Below are 13,257 nucleotides of genomic sequence, written 5' to 3'. Positions count from 1 at the left end.
GTTTCCTGGATCTTGTTTCAGTGTCCCCGTTTTAAAAGCCTACAGGGTTTTTTTGGAAAATAGTGGTTTTGGGAAGAGGAGATGTGAAGAGTAGAGATAATGAGACAGGAGAGATGAAAGGATGCTGTGCTGATGAGTCAAGATTTGCAGCTAGTTAGTCACTGAACAAAAAAAAGCTAGAAGAAAGACTTCTAATTGAAGAGAGTGGAATCTAAAATATGAATATGAAATCTGGAGCAAGGTGAGGAAGTGTCTCCTGGAAGGAAGAAAATACATTTGCTTCACTTGAGATTGAAGGGAAAAGCCACAAGGAAGCCAATTGCAGGAGAACGTGCTCGAAATAAGGGAGCTTCTAGTATGCAGACAGGTGTTCTGTGCCTGAAAGACAGGAGAGGGTGGGTGGTGCAGAAAGGAAGGAGGAGAAAAGGCAAAAAGCAAAAGATGCACGTTTATCCCTTGAACAAGTCTATGAAGTGGGCAACACTTTTTGTCAAATATGATTTAATGTAAATGGGAGACAAAAAGTAAGACTGAGTGGAATAAGACAGAAGTAGTGAACACTGATTATACAGTGGGGAGAATGCCATATGAGAATGACTCTAATGACCTGTGTAGTAGAAACCAAAATAATTTTGTAGTGTAAAATTCAAGGTTGGTATGCCTTGGGCTTAGTAGACTTTTCTGCCATGAAGATATGCAAGAAATATCTTGAAGGTGGTGAGCATGATACAAACTGAGTGGGTTTAACAGCGTGAAATTCAAGGTTATATATACTTGAGGGTAAGTAAACATTTATTCTAAAACAGAAGGATCATCTTCTAGAAACTGAAGGAAGAGGAGGAAGTTTTGTCTGTCTTAATAAATGACTGAGCAACCACTATGATGAAGCCTTGGAAAAGCCAAAAGGGTCACTTGTTTAAATCTGTAAATCACATAGATTTGCCTTAAGAGAAGTGAAGTCTGAGGAGACAGGGAAGACAGAGATGCAGAGTAACAAATACAGAAATATTTAATTAAAATATGAGAGTATGCTCAAATACATAGGCCTTGAACAAAACTACTTAGGAAACTGAAGCTAGTTTTCCTATCTGTGTATCATTAAGATTCTGGAAAAGTCTTCTATGGGAGTCATTGTGTTGAGGGAAAAAAACTTGTTTTTATGATAAAATTTAGGGCATTTGTGAAAAAGATGGTATGACATGATGGCTTCAGTGACACAGACTGATCTGAATCCAGTAAATTCTCTATTGTGCTTAAGACTGAAAGCAGGGATGTTGCATGATAATCCTTAGGGGAAAATGTGATACAAATCTCCTTCCCTGCCAGGCTGTCACGAGTGCTTCCTAGAAACAGCTAAGCATCCCTAACATCATGATAGAGCAAACATTTTTTTAAATCCTTAAATGGGTATAGAAATAAAAGAGAAAAAGATCTGTTAGCCTAAGCAACATCAGTTTTTAAAGGGTAAATGGTAGCAGAAGTAGTCAGTCGATTTCCTTCCACACACCCCCTGGCCCCGTAGTAATTAAACATTTAGTGAATGTAACGCTGTCACATCTTGAATTTGTCAACACATTTATGTCTTGAAAGTTTTTTCAAGTTAGTAATTAGTGTTAAATTCTGTTTGACCCAATCGGATGAAGTCTTCTGGTAAAGTGTTGTCAACCCGTTGATGAGAGATGCAGAAATTACTTAAAAATGGGGAAGTGTGGTGTATGTTACTGCAGATAAAGAAATAACACACAAGGTCCTGGAGAGTCAATGCAAAATAATGAAGTAATGTATATGTGAGCGAAAAATAACCAACACAGGACAAAGAAAGACACAAAGCATAAACATTCACAGAAGAAAAAGGCTTGCAAAGCAGACTGGGTGACGCTGCTGTGTGCTGGAGCATCCTATTTGGCCACCGATGTCTGTGGTACGGAAATGAGGGGCATAGTGCTGGCTGTGGAGCACCACTGAGGCTGTGGCTGGGATACCCCTGTCTGCTGGTGGCTCTGGTAATGTCAAAAACGCTTTGACTGCATTCAGAAAATAGCTTAAGAAAAAGTTGGATTAATTTAAGTTGAGAAAAAAGTAAAATATATAGCTGAAGCATATCGTAATGAATGCTTTAACTGCACACTGGAAGGCCATTGGCAATTTGGAGGGGTGTACAATAAGGCAAGAATGGTATGATATAATTAGTAGTATTGGAGTGCTGCTAGCGGATGGAAAATTTGACAAAACACTAAAAAAAAAAATAATAAAAAGTTTCAGAAAGGGAGGTGGTGAAATGATTTCCCACCATAAGCATTTAAGATCTCATTAAATGGTAGGTCATATCGCCCAGCGTGTGCAGTCTCTTCTTGTGTGTTTTTTCATTAAAACCTTGCACAAAACATAATTCAGAATCAAAACCTGTTTGTTAAATCTAAGCGTTCAGAAAAGCGTTGATTTATTTTAAATAATTTTTATAAAAACAGTTTTGATCAATTACTGGCTTAAATATATATAATTGTAATGTTCTACTATTACCTTTCTGTATGAGCTTTTCTAACAAGGCTGACATACTGAGCATGCTCTAGCTATAATTTTGACGGAAATTGTTTTGAGCAGGTTTTTTTTACGCTTACATAATTTGCACTGGGGTCATTGAATTTAACTCCAGGAGACGATTTCGGCAGTCATTTTGACTGAAATGTGTTTTCTAAACGGCATCTGGTTTTCAAACTGTCTTGTTGCATAGCAGTGGTTTTAGCATGTGTGTGAACGTAACTCTCAACAGCGGTGGGTTTCGAACAAGTGCAGGGAGCTGCGTGTTTGCTTTGAGAGCCGGGTGATGCTGCTGCTGCAAAGTGCTAGGGTCCGTATAAATTTTAATATGACTGTGAGAGAATATAGTACCATTGTCCGATGGTACTTAAATAATGAAAGTTCTTAATTTCTTGATAGTTTTGAGGTTCAGAATCATAAAACAGATTAAGGCTGTGGTTGAAAGCAAGCCAGAGTGAAGAGTTACAATTAACATTGCATCTTGGGCGAGATAATTGAAGATTATAGATTGTGGAGATGAAAAATACCTCGTAGATCATCTAGTACATCTAGGCCACTTTGAGATTGTTCCTGCTAGTGTCTTTCATTAGTATTTTGTCTAGTCCAGTTTAAAATGTGCCACTTAGTAAGATTTCAGTCACAGCTCTAAGGAAACAACTTTCTCTTTTCCTAGTCACCAGCATCACTTTATTTGTTTAGTTTTGTCCTGTGGATTTGAGATGTGCCACATACTTTGTCCCAGCTCTTTCCTGTAATAATCCATCACTGCTTACCCAAACACAGCATGAGTTTCCCTGTGTTTCAGGTCCTAATTTTGCTTATGTTTTGCACCTCTGCGAATGTTTTCTGGCTTCTTGTGGTGTCCTCGGGAAGAGCCTGGCCTTTCTCAGCAGACAGCCCTCACTTCTGGAATTCTTCTTGCTTCCACGCAGCCCTGTGCTGACAAAGCTGGTCTTTGTGTCTGCTTGAGGAATGATGCAAGGCCCATCTGTTAGCTCCGGCTGATAGGAAAAAAGCAGCCTTTAAGGATGGCCTGTGGGTTGCTTTGTGTTTTCCAGAGGTTTCAACGTCCACATTTGACCAGTGAATCTCCAGAAGCAATCTGAGCAGACATTTCCTACTGGCAGCGACTCTCTGCCATGCTTTTATGATTATTCTCACCTTGCGTCCAAGCTTTCAGCAGCAGGTTTCTCACACAAATACATTTCAAAGAAAACTCAGTCATGGCTTAGTTTTAAACATACCAGTGACACCTGTTCCTTCACATTTTTCAGATCAGTAACTTTTCTTCAGATTTTCTTGTTATTCCTGTAGAAAGTTCCATTTACTTTTTAACTTTTGCTGGTATTAAATCATTACCAGATCTAACTTTAATTTTATTAATAGCTTTAGAATATTTCTTCCAACTGTAATTTCTTTTGTTCAAAAGATTCTCAATAAATATTCTTTCTTATGTCAGACACACAGTTTTTCTGGCTTGTTTCTAGTCTGTTCTTGCCAGATGTTTTTTCCCAAGCTTTTGTGATTAATGAAATGGAGCCACTGTACCCATGGTATTTAAAAAAAAAAAAAAAAAAAAAAAAAAAGTTTTTTTTGTTAAGAAGTGCAATTAGTTCGGCATTACATTCACATTTTTCCCAACTGTGTTTCAGGCTTTTGAAGTATCTTCATTTAAGAGCAGATTGCTTCCAAAGTTTTGTAACACCTGAACTTTTGAAGTAGTAACATTTTTTCGATGCTTAAGTTATGGGTGGCATTTGAACCTTGAGAATTAACAAAAACATGAAAACTGGTGACTTTTAAAATTTCGCTACAAATACTGTCTTAACCCCAGTGCATTCCACTGTATCCTGCTTTACCAGGTGAATGCCCTAAGTAGGGACAGAGAGAGGGACTGTGTGTGTGAATGCAGTTTTATGCAGAATAGCTCAGCTCCAAAAGCAGTTAGAACGAAAGTCTGATCTCATAGTGATTTGCATGCATACATACAACTTGTTCTTCCTTCCACTACCCCCACCCCAGTTAGCTTTTAGATGTTCAGTGAAGAGATGGTCAGACCTCTTGGGTCAGGAGGGAATTGAACTTCTGTGTCCTAGAAGACTTCTTAACCATTTGGTGAAGATAATCGTCTTGTTTTTATTAATCGGATCTAGAAAACTAGGTCCAGCACAAAATATTTGAGGAACTTAATAATTCCATGTCTACCACAATTGAATCTTTTCTTCTGCAAGAGCAAAGTTGCCCAGTTCTGTGGCTGATTCATCTGCAGGAGAATCCTTCTATATTGTATAAAGCAGAAAAAAAGGAAGAAATCATTGCTTCAGGGTGACAGAACTGTCTTGCTGTTTTCGATTCTCCCTGAACCCGTTGAAGAAGCTGTGCAAACAGAGCCCCAGGCTGCTGCCCCTGCAGCATGCAGGCTTTTGGGTTTGTCCTTCAGAGCTCTCTGCCTCTCTCCACGTACAGGCTAGGCACCTGTAACTAGGTTTTGAATTCTGCCCCGGAGACTCACAAGTTAGGTATTTTAGCGTCTAACATTTGGCTGTCTGTAGAGGAGCTGGTCCCTGTTTACTCCCCCATAGATATATGTGCTTTCTCTTTGTCTCTACTGAGCCTCTTTGGAGATAAAACCGTTTCTTACCTGCACGAATTGAAAATGGCAATTCTCTCTACTTCTGTCTTTTTAAGCAATCTCAGGACCAGGACTCATTATTTCAGCTCTCACTTCCCTGTGATGACATTTTTATTAAGCTAAATAAACAGAGAATTTGTGAAAGAAATGAGTAAAGGGCTGCAGTTTGCTAAGTAAGTTTGTGTTACTCTGATGATCAATAGCTTCATTTGTCCTGTAATATTGTATATTGAGTCTTTAGAGTTAATGTCCTGAGTCAAAAACATTAATGAAACTTCATATCTCATCTGATGCTGTTTCAGATTTATTGAATCAGCCTCTAGTAAGGAATTTTACGTTGCTGACCTTATGTTACGGACATAGCATTTAGTGCTAGTTGGAAAAGAAAATGGTAACAATTTGTAGTTAAAGTATTGCTGGAGCATTTGTGATGCAGCAGCAAGATCACTTTTGCATCCCACGTAAAACTGAGGTGGGTCCAGCTCCAAACTATCTAGGCTTCTGCTGTGCTTGTTGGGAGCTTTTAGGAGCCTCCTGCCATTCATTCCTTCGTTGGTGATTTCTGAATGTGAGGCCAGCTGCAAATATGTATTGCAGAAGGGATTCCCCAGTAATGGTGCACTGGGTGTAAAATAGCAATTGTTACAGCAGGTGACTCCATAATGCTTCTTCACTGACTGAAAAAGGACTTTGTTGAATGAAGAATGTAGAAAAATTTGCTCTCAAACTTACAACTATTTTAAGAAAATAAACACCTAATATGTTTGAGGCTGATCCCAGTTCAATAATATGTTCAAAGTGATCAATGAACTGGATTTTGAACCATTTACCATATGCTGAGTTCAGTTTTCTTAAATGCTGTCAATGTTAACAATTTGTAAATCATGTGCTACTCTTTAATGTAATTTATAGACCTGATTTAAGTAAATGGAATTTGTCTTTGTGAATATGGGTAGGCCAGTATTCCTTAACCAAACTCCAGAGCCTTTGTGGACTGATGGCATCCAAACTATTGTTGTCTAATGACATATAAAATAAAGTTAAGCACAGACTGTTATAAAAATTGCTCATTCTTGGTGGCCGTAATTTTTTCTGTTCGCCACAGGTAGGTTTCTTTTTTATATACATATTGTATCCACTTAAGAGAAAACTTTAATAATTATCCCTACCTCCTGCAAGTACTGTCACAAATTTGAAGACCAGGTTCACTTCCAGCAAAAGAGTGGGGTTATTACTGAGTTAGGAATTTTTATTTTTTTTTTATTGATACTGATAAGAACTTGCTGCTGCTTTTTATAGCAATGTGCTTCCTTGAAGGTTTGAACTGACACTCGCTTTCCTGATATATTTATTCTTCAGAAATTCCTTACTATGCTATTATCGTTACACAGCGGTAGGTTATGGTTGGCTAGATTTTTGAAAAGTGGAGCTGTGGTCAGATACTAGTTCTTCATAGAGTGTAACCTTGTTGCCTTGAATTGTCAGTGGCACCTATAGCAAAGGCCAGGGAAATATGTCCTTGTTTTCTGCTTTTACCTCTTTCTTTCCCCTGGGAGCAGAGAGGAGGTAGGGAGGCGGTGGAATCACCACAGTTTTTTTTTTCCGAACTGAGGCAGAACAGACTGGTTGTACTCAATGGTGACATCCCGTGACTGCCTGTTAGTGATACCGCCGTCATTTGGAGGAACGAAGATAGTGAAAAATATGCTGGTACGTTGCTATTTTGGTAAAATAATCAATGGCTCTGTCAAGACGCTGTATGTGTGTTTGTAGGCAAATTTTTCTCCTTTCAGACCGTGTTCTTTTTAAGCACGCAATCTTCAGCCTTTCCTTTCTAACCTTCAGATTCTTTTTTATCTGGAGTGATACATCCATCTGTTCAAAATGTGGTATGAGCTGGCACAGGAATATCCAACTTTGAGCGTGAAAGTTCAAGAGGAGTCTTCGGGTATAAAGGAAAGAGAATCAAAGTCTCTTCTGGTTGTCAGGCAGAGATTTGGAAAATGTTCAGCTCATGCCTATTATTCCCATTCCCCACATTGCCTTTCTCTCTTTGATCAGACCTCCAGGATAACTCTTGATATGAAAGATGAAGGGTTTAGCCTGTGTCTCTCACTGCCTGTGCTGAAAACGTAATGGTTTGCTAGCTGCAGAACTATGTGAAAATCAGTGAGCAAGTGTGAGTGACTTTCCAGAGAAATATGGGAATGATGAAATATGGGAATGAAAAAAAAAAAAAGAAAAATAATTGGCCACTGCTATTCACGTTAGCAAAAATGACTAACATTACTAATGTCTCTTGTTTGTAGATCACGTCTCTTGTGACTCTCCAGCTGTTAACCGTGGTTGGCCATAACGACCAGCTTGATGGACCACGATATAAATGTACTGTATCTCTGGATTTCATCAGAGCTATTGCCCGGTGAGCTTATTAGTGATCATTTACAGTTGTGTTTGCTGACTTGAAAGAGACTTCAAAACCAGTATTTGCTCAGTCATTAGCTCTCTGAAACCAGAACAGAAATCTGTGGATTTTTACTAAGAATGATATTTATGAGAAGTGTTGAACTTGAGATAACTTTAGTCCAATTCTGTGTTGAAAAAAATTTTATCTTACAGTGGCGGTATGCGTTACAGTAACATACTGTCTTTGTGCTCAATAAAGGTCAGGGACTTCATGTGAAAATACTGCTCTAAAATGTCAGTCCATTTCATTACCAAAAGGCACATTATGATATATGAATCTGAAATTATATTTAGTTCTTAACAGTGTTTGTTGCACAAACAATATAAAAACTACAGCGGTTACAGGAATTCTTCCACGTAGTCTATCTTGTGTGGTCTGTAGTTGATAGAAACTAACTCAGTAAATGAATGTAGGTACTTCAACTGGCTCTGTGCGTTCAGACCCTTCAGTTTGGGAGTCTGAGAACAGTTCCAGGTCCATCACTAGAGATGATGATAAATTACAGGCAGAAATGCATGCAATATATAGGCAACAATCAAGCCTATGTCTCATTTTTATGAAATGCCAACAGCATTACCTCACACCTGTTGCTACAGCCAGCTTATTAGCAGATCTTGGATGAAGAGTCTATAGCCAGAACAGACCCCAGAAATGACATGTGACAAAAAGGAGAAACATTCTCAAGGCCAACTCTTCTCTTTAATGTTGGATTTCAGGGGAACCTCCCTAGACTGCATCCCATAGCCCTATTGCACATGTTGCTCTCCTGAGCTATTAAATGTCCAATAGCCTTGTCAGTAAACCCCACAGACACACTGATTCCAGTTTGCAGTTGGGCAGGCCGTAGAATGAAACTTCATCTGGTTCAGGCCTGGCCGAACCACGCTGCCAGGATCTCCGTGACTTTGCTATGTCAATTTGCTATTCCCAGCAATAAAGTCACTTGTGAATGATGCCCTGAAAAAGCTCCTGCTGGTACAAAGCGCAGCAGACCATCTGCTCAGCAACATGGATCATTGTGTGTATAGACATCCCCAAGTTCTTGTCTCTGCCCTAACTCCCATGGTGAATACAGAGACCAGTTCATAAACTCTGTAGTGGCTGTGAGGGTCACTGAGGATCTCAGTGACCTGTGTCACAGGTCACAAGGACTGTGAGGATCCTTGTATTAAGATACTTCAAATGATGCCTCTCTTCTTCCAACTTGAACATCCTTAGAAGTTTTATTGACTCCATTAAGGTTGCCGAAAGGTAGAGATAGCCAAAAACAGGACCAAAAGTTGTGCCGTAGAGCTCATGCTTAACAGAGAAAGTAGTTGTTGGAGACGCTGTCATTTCATACCTCAGTGTGTGGTATACTGCTTTGGCTTGCTTTCCTTCACTCATGTGTGTATGTGTGTTTATATGTATGTGTATATCTGTGTGTGTGTGTAAATATATATATTTGTATCCTGACTGACTTTTCCTGCATGTTGTGAGGAAGAAAGCAATTATTTTTTCCCCCCAAAGTAGTTTGGAAGTGTTTATGTGCTGCATAGATAGTGCCATTTAAATGAGCTGACAGATTTTAAAGTTGGCCTATTCTACTCTTCTCCTGTTCACCCTTTTTTTTTTTTTTTGCTTTATTCCTTTTTTGCAAAAGACTGTTCCACAGTCTTTGTTAAATCTTTAAGGAGGATGATCCATAAAGAATACAAGGTTTCATGAACCCATGATAAAAGGACTTCCCCTTGTCTTGGTGGGACTAGCCACAGGGCAAAGGCATGATCTTCTGTGCTTTAAGAGACTTTATTTTCTAGCTGTGCTGTAGTCTTGCAGCTGCCTGTAGTTTTTAACCATGAGCAGTTATGTTTATTGCAGAGAGGGAGCTACTTTGCCATTTCAACCAAAATACACATCAAGTAAGCAGCCCATCTCCTGATTATTTTTTCTTTGTTACCGTAATAATACTAAAATAAGTTTGTTAGGCACTAAAATCTTCAGATACCTCAGCCTTCCTGCTGTAGCATATTTCCTAATGGAAGGCTGAAGAGTGCAAAGAGCAGGACAGAAAATGATGCTCTCTCCTCCCCTCCCCACCCCCATTCAAGCTGTTCAAATTGTCATTTCATTTTCCTGTATTTTTTTAAGCAAAAGTAAAATTTGCATTTAAAACAAAACAAAAGCCACCTGTTTTTTGGGTTTTTTTGGTTTTTTTTTTTAAAGTGTAGAAAACTTAATGTCTCTTCCTGGTGGCTTTTAGTGTGATAACTGCTGGCCATGCACGTCTCTCTTTAGTATCACTGAACCTCATGTCTGGCTCTATTCTGTTGCATATATTCAGTCTTTGCAGAGATATTTCCATGCTTTTTACCACATAGCATTTACACCTTTGGCTGAAGGTAAGGTTAGGCATTTCTTTGTTAGAAATTCTTAATTTCTGTTTTAGGAATTTCAGACCTAAATTCATAAATTTTCTGTAGCTGAAGTAGGAATCTCTTAATGTTTGTTCAATGTAATGGGTCTTTTCATACAGTCTCTAATGAACCCGGTTGTTATGACAGGACAATTGTGGTTCATTTAGTTGATAAGGTCAGCTTTTGCTAGACTGTGTGATTTTGTTTCTGTGGAAAGCCTTGTAACTAAGGCACTTTTCTTGAGTGATGCAGTGTCGTGTGAGTGTAGCAGTGGCAGTTAATTTCTTTAATTTTGTCACTGGATTATTAAGTAGACTCAAACATGCTATTTCTTGTTATGCATCTTGCGGATCTCTGAACTTTCCCTTATTCCAATATGAAGTTTTATGGAAACTTTTCAAAAAGTGGGTTACAGAGTGATGTGTGAATAGAGAATATTAAATGATTGTAGTCTAACAAATAAGACATTCAGCCAGTTAATCTCACTTAGCATTGTGAGTGGTTATTTTTGCATCATTGAATACTTTTTTAAAAAAACTTTTAATTTTATACTTGTCATTACATGCAGTAATTTGCATTATTTATTCAAACAGTAAACCCCAAAGTCTGAGTGTTAGATTGTATAGCAGAATGAGTTGAGAGACAAAAAAATAATTATATGTTTTATTCTACTGCAGTTTCATTCTGCCTGCCATTAAAGTACAAAAGTATACATTAAAATCTTCTATCCTATTGAGCGGCATTCTTCAATTTTTCAAATTTAGCTATGAACGTGGGTCAACTAGTGTCAAGACTGAAAGAATGCAGACTGCAAATGAGTACAGATGAAGGAGTTACGTAGTACATGCTAAAACAGGTGGTTTGGAAGATGAACAAAACATTCAACAGCATAAAAGATTGCTGCTTTGCATCACCAACTAGAGTATCATGTTTACCGTATGAAAATCTAATCTTATTAACTTTTATATATTTTTACTGCTTAATGTTTGAAGTAAGAATCTTCCAGGTTTTACTAGAAAGTTGCTTTATTTCTCTTTTAGAATCTTACAAAGTTTAAATAATCAGGAAACAGGTAAATAACACTAGAAGTCCAAAAATTCACTCATTCTTGATTGCATTTCTTTTTGGATTATTGCTTGATTTTGACTGTGCAGAATGTCCGGCGTGTGCTGTATCCAAACAGGTTAAAGTCTTAGTGCTGTTGAGATGATTGCTCTAATATACTGTGTTTTTGTTTATAGGACCGTGAACTTCGACATAATAAAGTACTTGTACGATTTCTTGTGAAAACAAGCTTCACAGCCATATGGACACTGTGACAATGACTAAGGCAAGCTGTGTTCATCTCTCTACTTAGCTGGCCAGAAAGAAGAGTATTTTGGCTCTTTTGGATTTGTCCAAACAGGTGCTGGCCCAGCATGGAACCTGATGAAAATACTCTGATTGGTCTGGGTGGATCTGAGCAGAGGACTATTTACCAGGGACCCTGGAGTATTTGGAAGCAATGTGTTAATTATAAACAGCAGGGTTTGAGCACAATCTGTTCTACTCTTAATGATGTTATCTTAACACTGAAATTGCCTGAAACCCATTTACTTAGGACTGCATTTTGCTCTATGAACTCTCCCCAGTGCTTTGAACGTGGCAGCAGCCCTTGTTTGTATGCCCAGTCTTTTCACTTCCTCTCCACAGGAATCTTTGCAATTGCCTGCCAAAGCAGCTTTTCCTGAGGCCACCATTTTAGGGAGAGCAGAGTAGCAAAATATAACAAACATAAGAACATATTTAAAATCAAGCTGGTATAAATCCTTCTTTCTCTTCAGTCATATGTAGGCAGACTGTTATACTGTTATATGGAGATCACGATGATAGGAAACTCCCAGTTAATCACCATACTGTCTTTTTTCAGACCATTCATAAATGTCGACTATGAATTTATTTTTACAAAGCTTTATTTTAAAAACTCATTGATTCTTAAAGTTCCATCCCAATGTCAAACTTGCAGGATTTTATTTTTGTTTAAACGTTTTACAGTCCTTTTACACTCATCCAGTACATATAAAGCTGTTTGGAATGAATGTACTTTAAGCTGCACGCTGTGTAGTGGCTTTTGTAACTGTCTGTCCTGTAGAGAAGGATGGCACAGCTGCCTTTCCATCAGAAAAGGAGAAATTCAACAGGTATTTCTGCTGTATTCCTGCAGCAGATCCCCAAAAGAAGCAGAATAGTGGATAATGAATGTGGTGTTATAAAAGTTCAGTTTTGGAAATACATGATGGAATGAATACACTGCAATTGCATTTGTCTCCAGTTTACAAGTAGAGGATTCCCAACTGCCGCTACTTTTATGGGGTTTTACAATCCCCTGGTCCAGTTTGTGATTATTGTCTTCATGGATCTGAAGACTTCTGTCACCCTCTTCAAAACTCCAGATCCCACAGCCTGTTACTCAGATATTTTACTCCTGAATGCTGGCCTTTGACTGTTTGACCATGTCCTGTGTTGACCGTTATGTTTTTTTCCAAGGAAAAAATCATCATTCTTTCCCTCCCTTGTTCTGTTATTGGAGATGGTCAAATACTCTGAATCGGTGCAGCTTTTTCTCCTCCCGCCCTGCCGCCAATTGTGATTGTGTAGCCAGGCTCCTGGATTCAGACCCAAATGAATGAGTTCCAGGTAAATCTAAGCGACAAAAGCATCTTTCTGGCCAAGCTGTCGCTTCCCTCCTCAGGAGAGTGTGAAAGGGCAGCAATGAGTCATCTCCGTGATCCCTTTTCCTTCCTACCGCTGAGCTGAATCAAACCCTGCACCTGTCCATGAGGTGGCAACATTTGTCACACTTGCTGAAGTGCTTGGATGCAAATACATGACCTGTTTCACAATGTTTACTACCTGCTTTTGTTTTTTCTAATAAAAATGTACATAAGGTGAACTTGGTGCTAAACTTTACAGTGTCTTCCCCCTTTGGCGCTAGTGCTGGGCTGAGCTCAGCTTTTGTGAATCTGCTCTATGACTACCGAGGGCCGAAATTTGGAGAATAAAGGAGGTTTGAGGTGTTCATACATAAAGTAGTCCATCATAAGTTTTTGTGACATCTGATCTGGATTAGAATTTGATATATGAAACAGGATAGGACTGATTTATTAAGTGCTACAACTCTTGAGTCACAACATATCCAAAACTCTGTAGCCAACCTTCTCTACAGCTTTCAGCAATGTGGGGCA

General features: G+C 38.6%; 1 protein-coding gene across 4 annotated transcripts in view; it reads left to right on the top strand.

Annotated features, from left to right (window-relative positions):
• Nucleotides 1–12,965, top strand: part of ORC5 (origin recognition complex subunit 5) — a 73,514-nt gene extending 60,549 nt beyond the window's left edge. For 2 of the 4 annotated variants that reach the window (XM_074574339.1, XM_074574433.1), the window contains exons 15-16: nt 7,480–7,592; nt 11,275–12,965. In XM_074574339.1, coding sequence (XP_074430440.1) covers nt 7,480–7,592; nt 11,275–11,320 — 159 coding nt within the window. In that variant the 3' untranslated portion in view covers nt 11,321–12,965. Of the gene's footprint in view, nt 1–6,786; nt 6,927–7,479; nt 7,593–11,274 lie in introns of those variants that run through there. The other 2 variants (XM_074574528.1, XM_074574615.1) reach the window with 2 other exon arrangements.
• The last annotated feature ends 292 nt before the right edge of the window (nt 12,966–13,257 follow it).

Source organism: Larus michahellis, chromosome 1 (genome assembly GCF_964199755.1).
Source record: "Larus michahellis chromosome 1, bLarMic1.1, whole genome shotgun sequence".
Taxonomy (NCBI): Eukaryota; Metazoa; Chordata; class Aves; order Charadriiformes; family Laridae; genus Larus; species Larus michahellis.
Note: the sequence above shows the minus strand (reverse complement) of the source record. Positions and strands in the feature narration are given on the sequence as shown.